The 18,752-nt window shown below is 39.7% G+C and overlaps 1 protein-coding gene across 3 annotated transcripts in view; it reads left to right on the top strand.

Moving 5' to 3' along the window:
* Positions 1–18,752, top strand: part of clip2 (CAP-GLY domain containing linker protein 2) — a 46,317-nt gene that overhangs the window by 9,703 nt on the left and 17,862 nt on the right. For all 3 annotated transcript variants that reach the window (XM_044222850.1, XM_044222852.1, XM_044222851.1), the window contains 6 exons: positions 6,622–7,127; positions 10,735–10,859; positions 12,593–12,806; positions 15,504–15,701; positions 15,864–15,967; positions 17,729–17,789. In XM_044222850.1, the coding sequence (XP_044078785.1) occupies positions 6,622–7,127; positions 10,735–10,859; positions 12,593–12,806; positions 15,504–15,701; positions 15,864–15,967; positions 17,729–17,789 (1,208 nt within the window). The remainder of the gene's footprint in view (positions 1–6,621; positions 7,128–10,734; positions 10,860–12,592; positions 12,807–15,503; positions 15,702–15,863; positions 15,968–17,728; positions 17,790–18,752) is intronic.

Genomic DNA, 18,752 nt, shown 5'->3' with positions numbered 1-18,752 from the left:
TACTGTATTAGACTCAGGAGATTCACATTACAGATATCCACATGCGTTATCCATGTATTTGGAGATATCTTGAATTATCGTTCTAAATAGCCACAGTGCAATTGCAGATATCTTGAATTTTATTTCTCACATGTTGTAATTTCGACTAGTCAAAATGTATTTGTAGATATATAAAATGTAATAAGGGATAATCACTCAAACCTTTTTATGTTGAAATGGCTTCCCTAAATAACTTTTTTAAGGATATCCAAATTGTCTTTGTGGATATCTTAAAAGGAATTTGGCTGTTATCAACTTAAATTCAAGATATTTCCAAAGTTTGGACAAGTCATAACTCCACTTTCATATATCACCACTTGAATTTTGACTAGACTTTTAGACATCCAAAAATGGGATTAAGATATCTTTAAATGTGCAGAATGAAAGATATCTAATTGAAATTTTGTCTGGTCAGAACTACATTGATGATATCTTGAATTTGAGTTTCGACTAGTTAGTTAGAAATATCTGGAAATCCCATTTCAGAGAGTAAAAACTGAAGTGTAGGCTCATTGTTACTAGTCAGAATATAATTAGAGCTATCTTAAAGGAATAGTATAAAATACGCTTATTGGCTCTCTTGCCGAGAATTAGATAAGAAGATTGATACCACTCTCATGTATGCACGGTAAATATAACACTAGAGCCAGCAGATGATTAGCTTAGCTTAGCATAAAGACTGAAAACAGGGGTAAACTGCTAGCCTGGCTTTGTCCAAAGTTAAAAAAATGAATGCATTGCAGATATCTTTAATGTAAATCATGTTCATCTTTAATTTGTCAAATCCACTTACCATACTATTGAAATCAAACCATAACATTCATGGCAATCCATCAATCTGCACTTCAGAAAGCATGTAGCTGAGAACAGGTCTGTCCAATACTCAAGGAGCACCTAGATCACATAGGAGCCTTTTGAACCTTCCAGTTTATTTTATAGGTGAGACTTGTGTCTGGTGTAAGTGTCTCTGTTGGTCAGTCGGCTGGTTAGTCAGTCAACCTTCCTGTTTTCATTAGGAGGATGCCTTGTACCCATGATTATCGTGATTCATTCATTATTTTCAATTTTAGCCCTCTTTTTAACCCAAGTTGGCTATAAAACATAATAAGATATCGGTGGGAAAATACTGATGCCTCAGTGAGTAGATGGAGGGATTATTTCCTGCCCCAGATAGTCTTAACACTGACCTGGCCTCGTACTTCAAATCTCAACCCTCTGTTTGTTGTTTTTTGCTGGGAAGATTGTGAGAAGGGGCCGCTGTGTCAGATGTTGGCAGAGTTTACTTTACTGAATTTAAAGAACTGTTGCACCCTCCAGATTAAGCTATAGTCTACGAGCGAATAGAGGAAAGCATCTGAGCCTTCCTTCTAGCTGCTTTTGATGTGAAAATAACCGAGCTGTGCCACCTCTCGTGTCGCCACGTCTCCTGTGACCTTGGAAGCGAGTTTCTCAGCAGAAATATCTCAGTCACGGTCGTAGGCTGTTGCCTTTTTGGAGACAAACAGCTTCCTCCATTTGTTTGACTCTCTGGAGTTCACAGCCCTCACACAGTATCTGCATTTACCTGTTTTTACTGCACCTCAAATGCCAATTTCTGTAATTCCACTAGTGCTTTAAACCTGCATCAATTTATTCTTTTTTTATGACAGTGCAACAAACTGTAAGCGCATCATTTGCATATTATCACCTTACATAGTAAAGAGTTGCCTATTTACACATCCAGCAGACATGGAGCAATATTAGCATTTATTTGGAGTCGTGTTTCTGGCCACCTGATGAATTTAAGTTCAACATTCACTCTCCTTTAAGCTCTGTTTTGCTCTCCACTAACTCCTGAGAAAAGTATCTGGCTCTCTAACTGCTAAATGCTCAACTATGCTTACTAGCTAGTAACAGCTAACTTTGTCTGTCTGTTGTTTGGTGCTGGGCAGGTACTGTACTGTGGGTTTGAGATGAGAGCGGTGAGAGTGAACCAAAGCAGCCGTAAAACCCAAACTGCAGAGAGGAACTGGGTTTTAATTCTCTGTGGGTCGGTCGTTACGAGAGACCCATTTTATATTACACATGCTCATTTGATCCGTTGTTAATACAAGAATATTGATTAGTGCAGCTTTAAGATTAACTTTAACAAGATAAAAAGATCACGTTTGCAGTACTGTCCATAATTAGGGGTTATATGTAGGCTACTGCACTGATTAGAGCAGCTTTAAATTATAGCTTACAGAGAGCTAACAGGAAGAGCCTGGAAAGATGGCAGAGAGGTAGATGGCATGCAGATAAGGTCCTAGGCTGCATAAGAATCCAGGATATTTAGGGTACATGATATAGACTAAGCCACCAGCATACACGATAAGGTTGAAAATAACGACGCAAGCACAACAATCCGATCTGCTCGTGGTGGACTTGTCATGCTTATTATTGTGACAGCAGGTGGACTTTTATTTGATTTTGGGAGGTTTGAAGAGATACTCTCAATTGCTCTATGAGAATTTCTAAAAATGTACTCAGAGGTAGGGGTGAGTGGATAAAATCTTCTATTACGGTATATGTGATTTTATATCAAGATTTATGTTGTAATATAGTGAATTTTGGGGAGAAATTAAATAGAAAACCTTAAACCTTAAAAAAACTCCCATATTGACATACAGTAAATCAATCCTGCTCCTTTATTTGCAGCATTGCCCACAATGGCCTGACACACCTAATGGTATTAAAGGGACAGCTACCTTATTAGAAACACCCAAATCCACAATTGCATAATCTTTTCAGTCCTTTGTGTGCATCCCATAATAGTTATTTCACATCAGTTGTTAAATGGTGGATTACCTGTTAAGACTGCATACTGCATCTGGAGATTCAACCTTATAATTATAATTATAATAACAGTAGTTCTGTAACTTGGAGTTCACTGAATCAAAATCGGTGACTGACATATTATGTGGGTTTGAATAAAGAGGACAGTACAGTCCTTCTAAATAATGTTACGAAATGCAAATTCACTCACAGAATAGTGGAGCTATTTATTTGAACTCAGGTAGCACCAAATACCTGAAAACACAGTTTTCTATCCTCCTTCAAGGCAGCCATGGCAATACTTTGTAAGAAAACTGCAACGGTGTACCCAAAAAGGTTAAATGGGTTTAGAGTGACTAACCTCTTAACTGAATGTCAAAGAAGGTAAATCACAACACAGAGCTCATGCCTATAAAGTGAGTGAGCGCTTGCCCTAACACTCATCTGCAACCATCATTGCCAAAAATCTGAGGTTACTTCATCACTGTCCTGTAGACAAACTATCAAACCATGTGAGTTTACGTGAAGCCCTACTGTAGATCTCCTGTAACTTGGCAGGAGGAAGCGAAATTAACCAAATACAAACATGTAACGTGCTTCTGCTACTGTTTAAAACATAACGAATGAAACGTAGGTTTGATTCCCCCTTGTATTAATGTAGCTGTGATCTGCTTTGCCACGCGTCAAAATGGGTTTACCGAAAAGATGATAAATTGGTCATTTGAAGAGATAATAAACCACTAAAAACCTGTTTGTGCTCATAGAAAAGATCTTAAGTGTGTGGATTTTTCCTCTCAAATGAAGGACATGACACTTTGGTTGTGGATTTCCTTAATTTGTAAAATGATTTGAAACACAGTACATTTGAAAGCAACAAATTGATCAAAGGTTAAAAAAAAAAACCCCATTCAAGATCAACCCCCTCCATCTGTTAGTGTCTGTGCTGCTCAGCCTTACACAGCTGCTACAACCACTGCTGAAGACAACAACACAATATCAGCCTTGACTAACCGATAAGCTCAATTTAAAACAAAAAGAACAAGTTAGAGGGTGAAGACGATAATCATTGTGGCAAATGATCATAAATAAGCAGAGTTAAAGAGGCCAGAGAAAGAGGTGTGTGTGTGTGTGTGTAACCAAAGCAGGGAGAGATGGGTGGATAATTGGGGGGAGGAGGAGGGATAAGAGGAAGCTGTGGAGGTTTCATTGTGCAGAGCCGATGAATAGTGGGATTCAGATGGTGGTGGGAGGTGGCCAAGCACAATAGGGAAAGTGAGTGCTGTGTTTCCAGTCTTCCTTCTGCCGAGGATCCTTTTACCCTCGCTCTCCTGTTGCCTCAGCAACCCAAATCATGGGTTAGCTCAGGTCTGAAACTACTCTGGGTCTGCTGGCCAGGATCACATGTTGCATTGCTTGATCCGGTGTATTCCTTACAAAAAATGTACTGTATGTCTTCTGCCCTGACTGTGCATGTAGCGAGCTAAACACACCTCAAATAAATGTTGAAGACAGCGGATTTCCTTTCATGTTTTTACCAGAAGCATTTGTGAAACTGAAAACAGTTGGACATCACATTAATGATACCGAGCACAAACAAGAAAACAATGAGATTCTATAAACAATAGTTTATTGTACACCCAAAGGTGTTGGTACAGCAACAAGGAAACTATTCAGAAAAGTATAGGCAAACTGTCAATTAGTTACAGTTACAGAATCAGAAATACTTTATTGATCCCCGAGGGGAAACTCTTTAACAAGAAATCTAGTCTAGTCTAGAAATCCAGAAACATATAGTCAACAAGAGTAAAGGTAAAAAGAGTGAATCCAGTTATCAGTTATCCCAGCAACAGTAATTCAACAGTTACCTAGAATCTTGCATTAGCAACACATTAGCTCCAGACAGCTAGTATAGTTGATAGATTGGTTAGCAATAAGCTGATCATAGAAAAACTAAATTCTACTAAATTACAAATAAATCAGTTAACAGTCACAGAACAGCTATAATAAAAGGGCTTTGGGGGAGTAGATTAAAGATGCCTGTCAATATTTGCTTGGACAGAGATCTGACAAAAGGCTGAATGTAACAACGGCTGTGTCCCTATATAATGAACACAGTAAATAGAGTGCACTATACAGTAATAGAGTGATTTTGGGCTGTGTCATTAGGGGTTGCTACTAGCAACAGAACACCCAACTGAATCAGTCGTGTCAGTTAAGTGTTTGTTTGCAGCTCTGAATGAACGTGTCAGTATTACACTGTAGGTAAGGACAGCAACAGCGAGGCAGAGCTAAAGAGCTTGGAGTTTAGGATTATTGGTGCAATTACAAAATGGACAAATAGCTTCTGATAGAGAACCGTGCTAATTTAATTTCAAATGTGTTTGATATTTGCGTGAATCTGGACGTCGGTAGGAGGAGGAAAGACTTTCGTGTTGATCTTGAGACTGTGATTTACTACAGGGTTCTCAGTATTTTCTGTTTAAAGGTTTTTTCTCAGGTCGGAAGAGACTTTAATAAAATCACAATCAAACTGAATCTAGACCAAAAATGTTAGCAGGAAGGTTTTTCAGGTACATTTCCAAACCATCTCTGGTGCTTTGGATGGAGTTCATAATCCAGCTGTGATTCCAGCTGCAGAGAACACTGTCAATATGGGTCAAACACAGAGTGAGTTATGGCTGATGGTTAATGCCATATGACAGTTTGCCCTGGGCGACATTCATTTTGACACATTACTGATCAATGAGGGACCTGAGTACTCCCATTTTCTGATTGTCAGTATCTTTTGGTCAGTCTAATTTATGTAATGTTTAACACTTGCAGCAAAGAACGAATGTTTTCCCTGATTCAGACAAAAGCAAAAGGGACGACACCCTTCAAAATGTCTCTCCTAAAAGCAGTATATTGCAGTTCATCTTTAAGATAATCACTCGGGACCAAGCAAAATTGTCAGTTTTCCCAAAAATAATCCTCTACGAGAGGCAGCACATTCCTAAAGACTTTTAAACTGTATCATCAAGTTAAAACCCCTTTGAAGTTGTATTCATTTGCATTTGTGCCGAATGTGTCTCACATCGCAACATATGGGAGCGATTGAGGCATAAAGCACAACCATTGGGGCCCACAAAGCCCCAGGCCCTCTCTCAGGGTGTCGGGGAGACAGCCCTGGCACCAACCATTCCTGCACACACACACACACACACACATACACAGATAAACACAGACTTTTACTGGCAGTGCGGTGCAGTAGACCGCATGCTAATGGTGCCCTGCTCAGTTTACAGGCTGCTGTGGAAAAAACCAGAGATCCAGCTCATCTATGTGTCAAACAGGCGATATCACAGGGCTGCATGGCGGGGTTAATCGGCGGCACATTACAGATACCGTCTCTCTGACCCACTTTTCAGGAGGAATTATAGTAACGCCTAATCTTGCACAAATTGCGCTGTTGTGCTGGATGCTGCCACACAAGCAGTTTTTTCTGCTTTTTTTTTTTTTTTTGCCAGCATGATACGGTCAAATGGGATGAATAGTGTGAAGGCAATTCTGCTGGACTGTGAATGAGGATGTTCTCACAATGTATGCAGTGTTCACAACTTGACCCTCCAGTGAGGAGGGTTTTAGCTAAGAGAATGGGATTACCATAAGAAGTATTGCTTTAATTTCCATGCACGTTTTGCAACATTAGTTTTATTTCAGTAATGTTCATGTTTCTTGCTACTGCTTTTGTTTTTGTTTCCTGCTCTGCAACATGGCAAATAATATATAATGTTTTTCTTTTTTCTCCAGACTGTCCACTCAAGCCCACCACACCAACTAAAATCTCTGAAGAGGGCGACGATGTTTTGGGGGATTACACAGTGGGTGAACAGGTCTGGGTCAACGGCGTCAAACTAGGAGTTATCTCCTACCTAGGGGAGACCCAGTTTGCCCCGGGACAGTGGGCAGGCGTGATACTGAATGACCTAGTTGGCAAAAACGATGGTTCAGTGGGCGGAGTGCGCTACTTTGAGTGCCAGCCCCTCCAGGGCATCTTCACGCGACCCTCGAAGCTCACCCGACAGCCGGTCGGTGAGGGAAGTGACAGCCACTCCACTGACTCACTCTCTGCCCAGAATCAGACGCAGCAGGGTGGCAGTGGCGCCCCCCCTGGCCAGCGGGTGGTAGTGCCACTCAGAGAGGGCCTGCTCAACAGCGCAGTGAAAACGGGAAACGAGTCGGGGTCCAACATGTCTGACAGCGGTTCGGTCAAGAAAGGTGGGGATAAGGATCTTCGAGTTGGAGATCGAGTTTTGGTGAGTAACAAATGGTGTGTTAGACAGGGTTCCCTCTAGTGATGGAATTTATGGAGTATAGCATGGCAATGGAATATCAAAAGACTGGGTCATTTTAGGGAATATAACAGAATGTATGTTTCAACCTATTTGTATTAGAAACCAGACTGTTTACAAGACAGCATTCCAGGAAGAAAAAGCACATTCCTACTTTGTGGCTTTCCCACAAACACCAGTTGTGGGAAAGTCATGGGAATGTATGCAAGTGCCATGATGGGAACCTTGGGTACCAGTCTTTATGCTACGCTTTGCTTGCTGGCTTGCAGACAGATATGAGAGTGGTATTGAACTTCTCGTCTAACTCTCCACCAGAAAGTGAATGGTTATCATTAACAAGTGTGAATATAAATAATTTCACTATCTGTGCAAATCTAGCAATTGCAATTTAAAATGTTTTATGTAAATATTTGAGACTAACATAATCCATAGTAGCTGTATGTGTATATATATATATATATATATATATATATATATATATATATATATATATATATATATATATATATATATATATATATATATATATAATCCTTTAGTCTACTCTTGCCCAACAAAAGTTGAAATGTCTATGCCAATTATGTAGTATGTCAAAGTAAACCTCTGCAGGAAGAACATTTTTATCATCTTTTTGCTTATTTTCTCTTTGACCCCTATCAGTGTATACAATGGTCACTGCACGGAGTTATTGGTCCTGGGTCACATTGCTTTCCATTAACTGACGGGCACAGGGGACAGTTACATCAGATCCTCTGCAGTTAGAAACGGGCAGCTCGAGGCGGCTTCTTCCTGGTCAATATTGTAAATCACTCCGGATTACTTTCAGCACTTAAGAGAGGAGAGCCCACTGCTGACACATTGATCAGTGAATCCATCTATTTCCTAAGCCTCTCCCGTGTAATCTATCTTACTGCGGGGGCTTTGAACGTGCTGCCATCCAGTTGTTTCACGTCCCTCCTCTGCTGTTGGAAATACAACACTGCCTCAAAAATTTTGTGAAATGAGCACAAAGTGTGAAACTCAGATTACGCACTGGAGACACAAAGCGAAGACTATTTTCCTCCCCTAGGTATTAAATTATGTGATAGTAGCAGGAGTAGGACACACTGTTTTCACACACATTTTGTTGAACTGGAGGCATCTTTGGCCCTTAAGCAGTGCCCGGCCCTGCTCTTTTTGCAGGGGCAAAGTTTAAATAAGGTCAAACTTTGCCAGTGTTTGTGTGTCGTGTGGTAACTAAATAGCAGCCATCTAGAGATTGCCTCAAGAGGATGTTACTCAGAATATTTTTAAAAATGACTTGTAGAAATGTTTCCCAGAAGAGAGGCAACCTCAGAGGCTAAACACATGATTACTGTCTCCATTTGTCTTGGCACCTTTGATGTCTGAGCACCCACAGGAAGCACACAACTGCCTCACCTCTGCTAGCTTTAATATTTAACCCTGCTACTGGAGGCTTTGGTAGATGTTAAATGAGTGTTTTCTTTCAGTGGGGTTGCATGTGATGGTGGCTGGTGTTTATATGGATATTTTGAAAGCCACTCAAATTCAGTCTGGACCAAAGCGTTGGATCGACAAACTGACAGACCAACATTGCCAACCCTAGAGCCATGTGTGTTTTCTAATGGAGAAAACACTGACTGTAGCATGGCTACAAACACACTATCAGAATATTAAGTTTCCATTTGTGGTCACAAGGAATTCACCAACGATGACAGTTTACATCTTAGCAGTTCATATTCAGTGTAGCACGTTTTGAGCAGGGACATTTACAGCCAAAGATACCCCTCAGATGAGATGCTCGAGAGGTGTGGATTTAGCTCTTGTGGAGCTGTTCTATCTTGACCACCTTTTGAGTACAGCTTTTAGATGAGATTGGCAATAAGAGGAGCCAAGATGGGGCTTGTGCTGACTGGCTGTGTTAGCACTGCTGGCACTTTGACACAGAGTCACTGAAACATCACACAGCAGGCTGACAGCAAACCTTCTCAGTTTAATGTCTTGTGACACCACAGTGTTTCCTGCCACGTTTTCTTCGTTGGCCTCAGTGGTTTAGGAGAAGGACAGAGGAGTGGAATATTAATTTGACAAAAGATAGCTGAAGAGTGACTCACCACACCCTTTTTTTTTTTGTTTGTCCTTGTATTTAGTTCCATCAGCTACTACATCCAGTAGTCTATATTTATATATGTGACCTGTTTGCACTCCAGAAAAAAATAACCTTTATTTGGAAGGTCGTGTTTCTTAAATGTTAAATGAATGTTTTGTATTATTATATGTTTAATTGTAAAAAAAGAGCAGACAAAAAGGCTCCAGCTTCTCAAGTGTGACGTTTTGCTGCATTTCTTGTTCTTATGTGATTGTAAATTGAATATTTTTGGGTTTTGAACTATTGGTCGGATGAAACAAGACATTTTAAGACGTCACTTTGGGCTCTGGGAAACTGTGATGGACATTGATTAATCGAGAAAATAATTTATTTTTAATTTAATTGTTAGTTGCAGCCCTAAAAAAGGTAATTGGTTGCTTGATTAATAATGAATTAAGGAAGGGCACAATGTTCTTTAGAGTAAATTGTCTCAAACATGATTTTAACAAATGATCAGAGAAGTCAAATTTAATTAAAGCATTATCTTATGTGTTTGGCAAGTTTTTAAGAGTTTTTAAGTCTCATACATGTGGTCACCATGTGTGAAAGACACTCAGCAGCTGTGCTAATCAGTTTTGCATGTTGTCAGACCCAAGTGGCCAAGTCTTCCTAACAGGAAACACAGAGGATGACCATTAGCAACATCCTCTGTGTTACAGAAGGATTATGGGAAATGTGGTGCAGAATTTTGAGAAACACTAGCTTATGTGATGTCAAAGGCACGAGATAGAATCTACCAATCTTAGAGGAATAGTTCGACATTTTGGGAAAAACGCTTATTCACTTTCGGGGGGAGAATTAGATGAGTGGATCGATAGCACTCTTATATCTCTCTGTTAAATATAAGCTAACCAGCCAGCAGTTGGTTAACTGGTCTTTGTCGAACGTTAACAAATACCAATACCTCTAAAGTTCACTAATTAACATGTTATATTTTGTTTAATCCGTACAAAAAGTGTAAAAATGCTGTTTTATGGGGGGGGAGTAAATTCCTGGAGTTTCCGCTGGATGTCTGGCAACTGCTCAGATTTAGTAACTGCTGGTCAGAGCAGTTACTGTTCCCCCCTGTTTCCAGGCTTTGTGCTAAGCTAAGCTAACCAGCTACTGGCTGTAGCTTCATGTTTACTGTACAGATATTAGAGTGGCGCTGGTCTTCATCTAACTCCTCTCCAGAAAGTGAATAAGTGTATTTCCCAAAATGTCAAACTATTTCTTTAACCATGTTTTTTCCAACTAAACTATCACATCTAGTTTTATGATGGTATATTAAGGTTTATAAGGACAACTAATAATGTCATTTAAACCAGCCATGATTATTCTTCCCTAACCACTTACTAAAATGCATTTAACTGTCTTTCTTTCTGCATGCTCTTTTTCTGATTGAAAGTGTAACAGTCAGACATTTTCCTTCTCCGTTGTCAGGTTGGAGGCTCTAAGATGGGAGTCATACGCTACATGGGAGAGACTGACTTCGCCAAGGGTGAATGGTGTGGGGTCGAGCTGGATGAGCCCCTGGGAAAGAATGATGGTGCAGTAGCTGGTACAAGGTATACACACACACACACACACACACACACACACACACACACACACACACACACACATTATGTATGCTTCAAGCTCCCCAAATTCCTTAGCTTTTTCCCTAAAAGGAAATTGAGGAGAAGACTGTGGATCCATCTGTTCAGCTGTTTGGTCTTTGTTCTTTCATCTGTTTGTCCATGAAATTACACTGACTGACCCTCTAGCCCAGAGCTGGCCTGGGCTGGGTGTGTTTTTATGCTTCATATTGATCACATTTATCATATTTATGTTTTTCATTTTCTCACCTTACAGAATCCACAGACATTTTTATTGGCACAGCACACATTCTTCTCCCTCCATTGATAAAAAAAACTGTTTAAAATGGGTGAAATATGGAGTAATTGCTTGAACTTTAAAGCCATTAGCCAAAAGGGGAAAAAATGGAAAAATGTTCTCTAAGTTGCTCAGTCACTGACGCATTTTTCATGAAGAAAGTCCAGATCCAGAAGCACACATTTATTTGTTTATACTAAAGATTTGTCTAAGATGTGGTCTTGTTTGTAACCTTCTCTCCCAATGTAATCCCCAAGTAGTTTAGGATTCAAAGTTTATTTGTACACGTTTAGCTTATGTCTAAAAAGGCATTAGAATATCAAAAAGTACAGTGTGCAGAGAGGCAAGAAGCCCAGAGGGGCTTATTCATCGCCTCTAACTATGTTCACAATATCAAAGATAGATGTAAATAAGGAAGAAAAAAAAAACAGTAAAACAAAATAAAGTAAGTAGTAGTAAAACTACTACTTAAACTAATAAGAGGTAAAGTAGCAAAAACATCAAAACAACATGGTCAGTAGCAGTGACTATTAAACTATTTACATCATGCAAATTTTAAAATCAAAAGAAAACACTACACAGCCATTAATCAAATGAAAATCCTCCAGAAATGATTCTTCAGCAAGAAGTAGTCCAAAAAAGATTTGTAGTGCTGCAACAAACACTTATTTTCATTATTGATTAATCTGCTGATTATGTTCCCGATGAATCGTTTAATTGTTTTTATCTATAAAATGTCGGAAAATTGTGAAAAATGCCCCTCACAGTTCAGGCCTGAAAGGGACATATTCAAATTACTTGTTTTGTATGTCCCAGATCAGTCCCAGATCAGTCCCAGATCCAAAGATATTCAATTTACTCTCGTATATGACAAAGAAAAGCAGTAAATCCTTACTGGAACCAGCAAATGTTAGCTGTTTTTCCTTGGAAAATAACTCAAAAGCTTAATTGATTATCAAATATTTGCCACTTAATTTTCTGTTGATCGACTAATTGATTAATCAGCTAATGATTTTAGCTCTAAGTACTAGCAACTATTAATGCTGTAGATAGTTTCTTCATGTACAATATTGTGCAGTTAACCTCAACATAATGGCTATTTTAAACGGTTTCCTGCTCTGTAATGCTGCTGCTGAGTCCGGCCTTCTTGCACTTCATGTCATGCTGGATTTTGTTTTACAGTTTTCTAAGTGACTTTAATGAAAGGCAAATGTGCACCTGGTTTGAAGCTGAAATATTTGCGGATGTCAAAAGAAGATCATTATTTCCTACAATTTTTTCGTTTTTCTTTCATGCTTAGAGATGTTAATGGCAGTACGTAATAAAGCTTTTTGAATCCCCAAACTAAACACAAAGGGACAGCAGTTCTGTGCTAAACAAAATTCCTAACCTCTTCCTTCTCCCCCTTCTTCTCTTCCTGCAGATACTTTCAGTGTCTTCCCAAGTTTGGCCTGTTTGCTCCGATCCACAAGGTGATCCGCATCGGCTTCCCCTCCACCAGTCCGGCCAAGGCTAAGAAGAGCAAGCGGATGGCCATGGGGGTTTCTTCTTTGGCCCACAGCCCCAGCAGCTCCTCCATCAGTTCAGTCAGCTCGGTGGCCTCCTCTGTGGGTGGACGACCGAGCCGAACTGGACTGGTAAGATGACGGCCGTACGCCTCAAATACATACTGAGAGCAGAAGGGCTGTTCATACAGAGTAATGTGCTGTTTAAAGGAATAGTTGGAGATTTTGGGAAATACGCTTATTTGCTCGCTAACCGAGAGTTTGATGAGAAGATCGATGCTGCTGTCATGTCTGTATGGTGAACATGAAGCTATAGACAGTCATGTCGTCACCATGAAGTTGCCAGGCAACCAGCAGAGACTCCAGGAAGTTACTGCTACAAGCCAAGAAATAGTCCCGCACATAATCAACACAACATGTCATTTTTACACTTTGCTGTTTTCTATGAAACAAACAAAATATAACGTGTTCTTGAGCTTTTGTTACTGCTAAGCTAAGCTCAGCTCTTCTCATCTAACTCTTTGCAAGAAACCGAATATGCATATTTCCCAAAATTGTTCTTTTAAAGTAAGTAAGTGAGTAAGTAAACTTTATTTCTATAGTGCTGTTCAAAACCAGAGTGACAAGATACTTCACAGGTGTGCATAAAATACAATACAATAAAATACAACAAGAATTTTAGGCAATGGCCAAACATATAAAAGTAAAACTAAATATAAAAATGGCACATATGGGACATGATAGAAGAAATATAGTGCTTCGACCCTTGAAGATATTTTTTTTTTTACATTTGTCTTGAACATGTCTTTTAAGATACCTTTCAATTTATTGTAATTTTGCTTTTTATCAAGTAAAAAAGTAAAAGAAAAAAGTAGAACCCAATGCCGACTCCTTTGAATATCAAAGGTGCTTATTAAGCTCATTTTAATATTATTATTATTATTATGACTTATTAATCTGTATTTTGTAATGTATAAAATATCTATTGCAGTGTCTGATTACAGTGAAATGTTTAAAATTTGAGTTTTTGATTTCATGTCGTGAAATATTCTGTCTACAAATTCCAACAGCGAGATGACGAATGGGTCCATTGTACCGAAACACTCCCTTATCTGCTGAGCAGTTAATGATTTGCATTTAGTTGCTGTGCAGTGTGAAGCTCTGATTCACTGACTTTGCATTTTGTCCCTCTGTGACAAATCTGCAAACCTGTAGCTGAAAGAGAGCTCGAGTACCTCGTTCCAACACGCTGTGTCTTTAAGAGGACTATTCTCAGGAATGGTTGGCAACAAACTCAAACGAATGGGACATCGGGGTATCTCACATTGATTTTAGCTTCTGGTTGCAAGCCAGCTCGTGGATGGAGAACACTCCCCTTTACTTTCCTTAATTGATGGCAGCAATGTCAGACAGCGCTGAAAGCAGCTGTTCTGAATTATCAAGCTGATCACGCTGCACAAAAAATTCTGACTCACTATAAGTCCTAAACATCTGTTATCTGTGTGCCACAGTAAATGTTGTTCAGTTGTAGGAAACCAGGCACTGTCCCTAATTTGCAGGTACAGAAACTGAGGTTTAGATAAGAATTGTATACAACACATTTAACACAGTGTTAAAACCCAAGTCAGCCAGTCAGTTGCTGCATTAATGGCTGTGAAAATAAAGGCAGTGAAATATTAATAACATCCATCAAAGTACAAATTACTTGCTTGCAGTCCTTGCTGCAATACATAATCGAGGTGCCTACGCAAAAGTAGAAAAGAATTCAGAAGCTGACTGAGCTTCTGAGCATTTCAGCTGTTTCTTCAAAGTTTCTGTACCAGAAATGCTGCAGACCAAAAAAAAAAAAAAAAAGCCAATTCAGGGTTATGTGTGAAATGTTTAGGTCATGTTTATGTACAGTATATTATCACTAAGAACTAAGAAAACTCCATTCTCTGTATCTTTCTGTTATAAAATAGGCAGGAATCCTTTCAAAGAGCACACTCTAGTGGCCAAAGAAAATGTTGCATCTTTCAGGACTTAACACTTGTGCTACAAAATTTAGAACAAGGTTAAAGGCTAAGAAATAATTATTGTTTGAAGCCTCCTGTAGCTAATATTTTAGAAAATAAAAAGTTTACAAATTAAATGTGTAAGTAATCTGAAACAGGAGCACGGTTCACTTCAACGTTTACCCAAGATCTTACTCAGGATGGGAAAGCTACTTACAGGAGGCTGGGTATTTCTAATTTTTTGTAACTATTTTTTAATTCCAATGTAACAAGCCTTGTTATCTCGACATAACAGGCTTTGCCTTTTCATGACCATTAAATAATTCATCTGTCGGTATGTCAGGTTCACAAAATTGTTATTGCATGATCATGTTTTTGATCATGAAACTGGTTTCGACTGTTCTCATAATCGTGAAATATTACTTAGAGATCAAAAGAAAGCGAAGCCTGTTATGTCGAGATCACGGAGTAGCTGTTTTCCTGTGATCATTAAATAATTGTATTATGATCTTGATAAAACAAAATCAGAGAAAATAAAGTTTGATGTCAGTGAAATAGATATTTCGATTTCACCCAGATGTGTACCGAGGGGAATGTGTGAAGTTGATTAGGTTGCGTCCAGTCTTTATAAACTCAGTCTAATCTGTCCTCATTCCCACCTCTTTGATTTCCCCTGTCTCTCCACATTTTCCCACCTTTTTGAACCTTTTTTCCAACCTCTGTACCCACTCCCACTTTGTTTCTTCACATTCTTTTTTTCCCCCTCACACCCTTTTCATTTTTATCCTTTCCTCTGCTCAACTTTCCTAATGTTTCATGGCCTTTCCCTTTTCAGCTGACCGAGACATCGTCGCGCTACGCCCGTAAGATCTCCGGCACCACCGCTCTCCAGGAAGCCCTGAAGGAGAAGCAGCAGCACATCGAGCAGCTGCTGGCCGAGAGGGACCTGGAGCGAGCCGAGATGGCCAAGGCCACCAGCCACATCTGTGAGGTGGAGAAGGAGCTGAGCGTCTTCAAGGCGCAGCACGTCCAGGTACCAAACAGACAAGGATCTGACAGCTAAATAGAACAGCCATTGTCGAATATTGTAAAGTCTTTTGGCATTTCTGTTGTTGTGTTCAGCATAAACCAATCTGCCTGATGACTTAACAGTAAATCTGTTCTTAGTACAGTATGTTTCTTTTATTATCCACAGTATGTAACGGAGAATGAGAGCACCCTCCAGCAGGTCAAAGCCATGTTGGCCAGTACACAGAAAGATAAACTGGAACTGGCCAATCAGCTTGAAGAAGAGAAAAGGTAATATCACAGAAGTGTCACTTGTGGTACTTTCATTCTCTCATGACAGTGCTGGTACTTAAATCTAAATGTTAATCATTGTTCGGCATGACATTTCAAAGTATCCACAGGCCTTGACAAAAATACATTCTCATATCATTAGACATTCAGTTGTACTGAATCGTAGATGTTTTCATATCATCACAGTTTTATATTATCCTCATTTGTTATTATCATTGTCTTGATACCATGGCTTTACAGGGGGAGTAAAGGCTGAAATGTTGATCATGGTCAGACATGATTCATTCCACTGGAGTGTGTCTAGACTAAAGGAATAGTTCAACATTTTGGGAAATAAACGTATTTTCTTTCTTTCTGAGAGTGAGATTAAAAGATCGGTATGAATCTTATGTCTGGACATGGTTAGCCTAGCTTAGCATAAAGAGTGAAAGCAGGGGAGAACAGCTAGCCTGGCTCTGTCCAAAGTGGAAAAAAAGCCTAGCAACACCTCTAAAGCTCACTAATTAACACACATCTTGTTTGTTTAATCTGTACATGAACAGAAATATAGAAAGGGCAATTTGTGGTTGGAACTATTTCTTGACGAACAACGTGCCTGGCACAGTGATCAGTAATGGTACATGTCCACAGGATCTGTCATTTCCACACTTTCCATTCATTGTCTACGTAAGCAGCCCTGCAATGCATTCTGGTAGCGTTTCGAGAGATGGGGCGTCATGTTGGAAAACTTCGGAAAAACTTTGAAACTAATCGTTGTCAATCTAGAATGAAGACAGATTCAGCAACTGCATGGCTTATTTCTCTCCACAGATGTTTTCAGAAACACATTTCAGTGAACTACTTTTGAAATATAAGAGAAAGTTTCCAGACGAGCTGCCATGTTGGTCTGCTTTGTCTCAAGCAGCCCACGACAGCCCATGAGTGAAAGCGTTCGTCCAATCAGGTGCAGCCAGGAAGTGTTTCCTGTTGTGTTTCAGGGAAGGAGAGCACCTGTCAATCATCTATCGTGACATCTAGTGGCACGCCTATCAAGCATCCAGTGCTGGAAAGCAGCGTGACCCCTTGCGTCCAATAACGCCCCTGTGGACACGTACCATAAGGTTGCCAGTTTTGGTACCACTGTGCCCATACAGAGAACCTGTGCTCACCGACCGAATTTGGCAATCCGTGCTGTACCCAGAGACGCTGCACAGAAGCACGGGGCGGATCGATAAAAAAGTAGTTAGAAAGAATTAGTTTCAGCACATATCTCGCCCTCAAATCAGAAATGATGTTTTTTACATATCTGCTTCTGTACGGATATTGTTGTTGGGTTTATTTTTTCTCTTTTGAGCCAGAAACAGGTCCAGTCTTTATGGCAAGCTAACATGTCCTTGCTCCAGCTCCATACTAAATGACAAAGACATGAAATTGATATCGATCTTCTCAACTCACTCTGGTTAAGAAAGCAAATAAGCCTATTTTCCAAAATATTGAACTTTTCCTGTAAGGTAATGCCGACAGTTATGTTGCATCTCATGACTATTGGGACAGAAGTTGTGATTTCTACAAAAACAGACAGATCACAAGACAGTGTGAAGTGTAAGGTTGAGAAAAATACATACTGTATGTATGCAACCATGTTTCACACAGAGCAGGTAAAGGCATTATAGTCCTGTGCTGCCTGATGATTCTTAGTGACTCAAATACTACGCAGTTGCAAGTCCATGATCCCTTGATGTTTTCAACTTCTGTGCCGCATCTCACACAACTTTTTTACAGGAAAGTGGAGGACCTCCAGTTCAGAGTAGAGGAGGAATGCATCACCAAAGGAGACCTGGAGGTATTTATCAGCATTATTAATACCTATAAACTGTATCAACAATGAAATGTATATGCTTCCCCATGCTAATGTACAGTGTATCCTTTAATATCATGGACACTGAGAAGGTAGAAGGAAGACTTATACATGCAGAAAAGATGATAATGTATTTGGGAAGATGGCTTGGATGCACAAAAGCACATTGGATGTGAGAATGTGTGCACCTCAACATTTCCTGTAGACCATATACAAACATTTTAAATAGGTTTAATGAGAGAAGTTCAGATATGGAGCTGGGTGATTCCTCAGCAGGGAGGATGATCTGGACTCACTACAGTTGATTGACAGCTTCCCCAGTCGCTACGCTACCTGCTTACCTCAGCAATGCAGATATTTCATGAAAAGAGAGTTTTCAGTTGCAGAATATTTTGGGGCAAAAGTCTAGCAAAATGTCAGGATTTAAAAACCATGAATAAATGGCTTATTTCAATGAAGGTGTGACTTACCTAATTTTTAAGCTATGCAGAAAAAGCTGAAATACATTAGATAAGATACACTGTCTGTCCTCTCTCCTGTATGTCCCTTGAGAAAGAACCTGAAGGGAAGGTAAATGTAATTCGTTCACTTTTGAATATGCTCTTGGCTGTCCCTGCATTTAGCCTCCAAATGAATACACCAAATCTCTAGTATGGTGACTGAAGTATTCAGTCATATGAACGTGAACGATAAACACATCCCAAAGACTGCCTGAAATGCGATCAATAAGAATGGGTACTGAAATACGGTATTAAACAATCCCCGGGGCTAAAGACCGTAGTATTTATTATCACGCTGCAGCCACTGCACTGCCCTCTGTGTTGGAGTTGAGCTCCTCCACAGACACACAGAGAAGATAACTCGAAGATTACTCGAGCTGAGGACAACTACGCTTGTTACTGTAAGTGCAGTAAAACCTTTTGCGAGTAAAAAGCCAATACACCTGTT

The sequence above is a fragment of the Siniperca chuatsi genome, linkage group LG14, assembly GCF_020085105.1.
Source record: "Siniperca chuatsi isolate FFG_IHB_CAS linkage group LG14, ASM2008510v1, whole genome shotgun sequence".
In the NCBI taxonomy this organism is placed as follows: Eukaryota; Metazoa; Chordata; class Actinopteri; order Centrarchiformes; family Sinipercidae; genus Siniperca; species Siniperca chuatsi.
The sequence above is the reverse complement of the archived record's forward strand: the minus strand, read 5'-3'. Positions and strand labels throughout refer to the sequence as shown.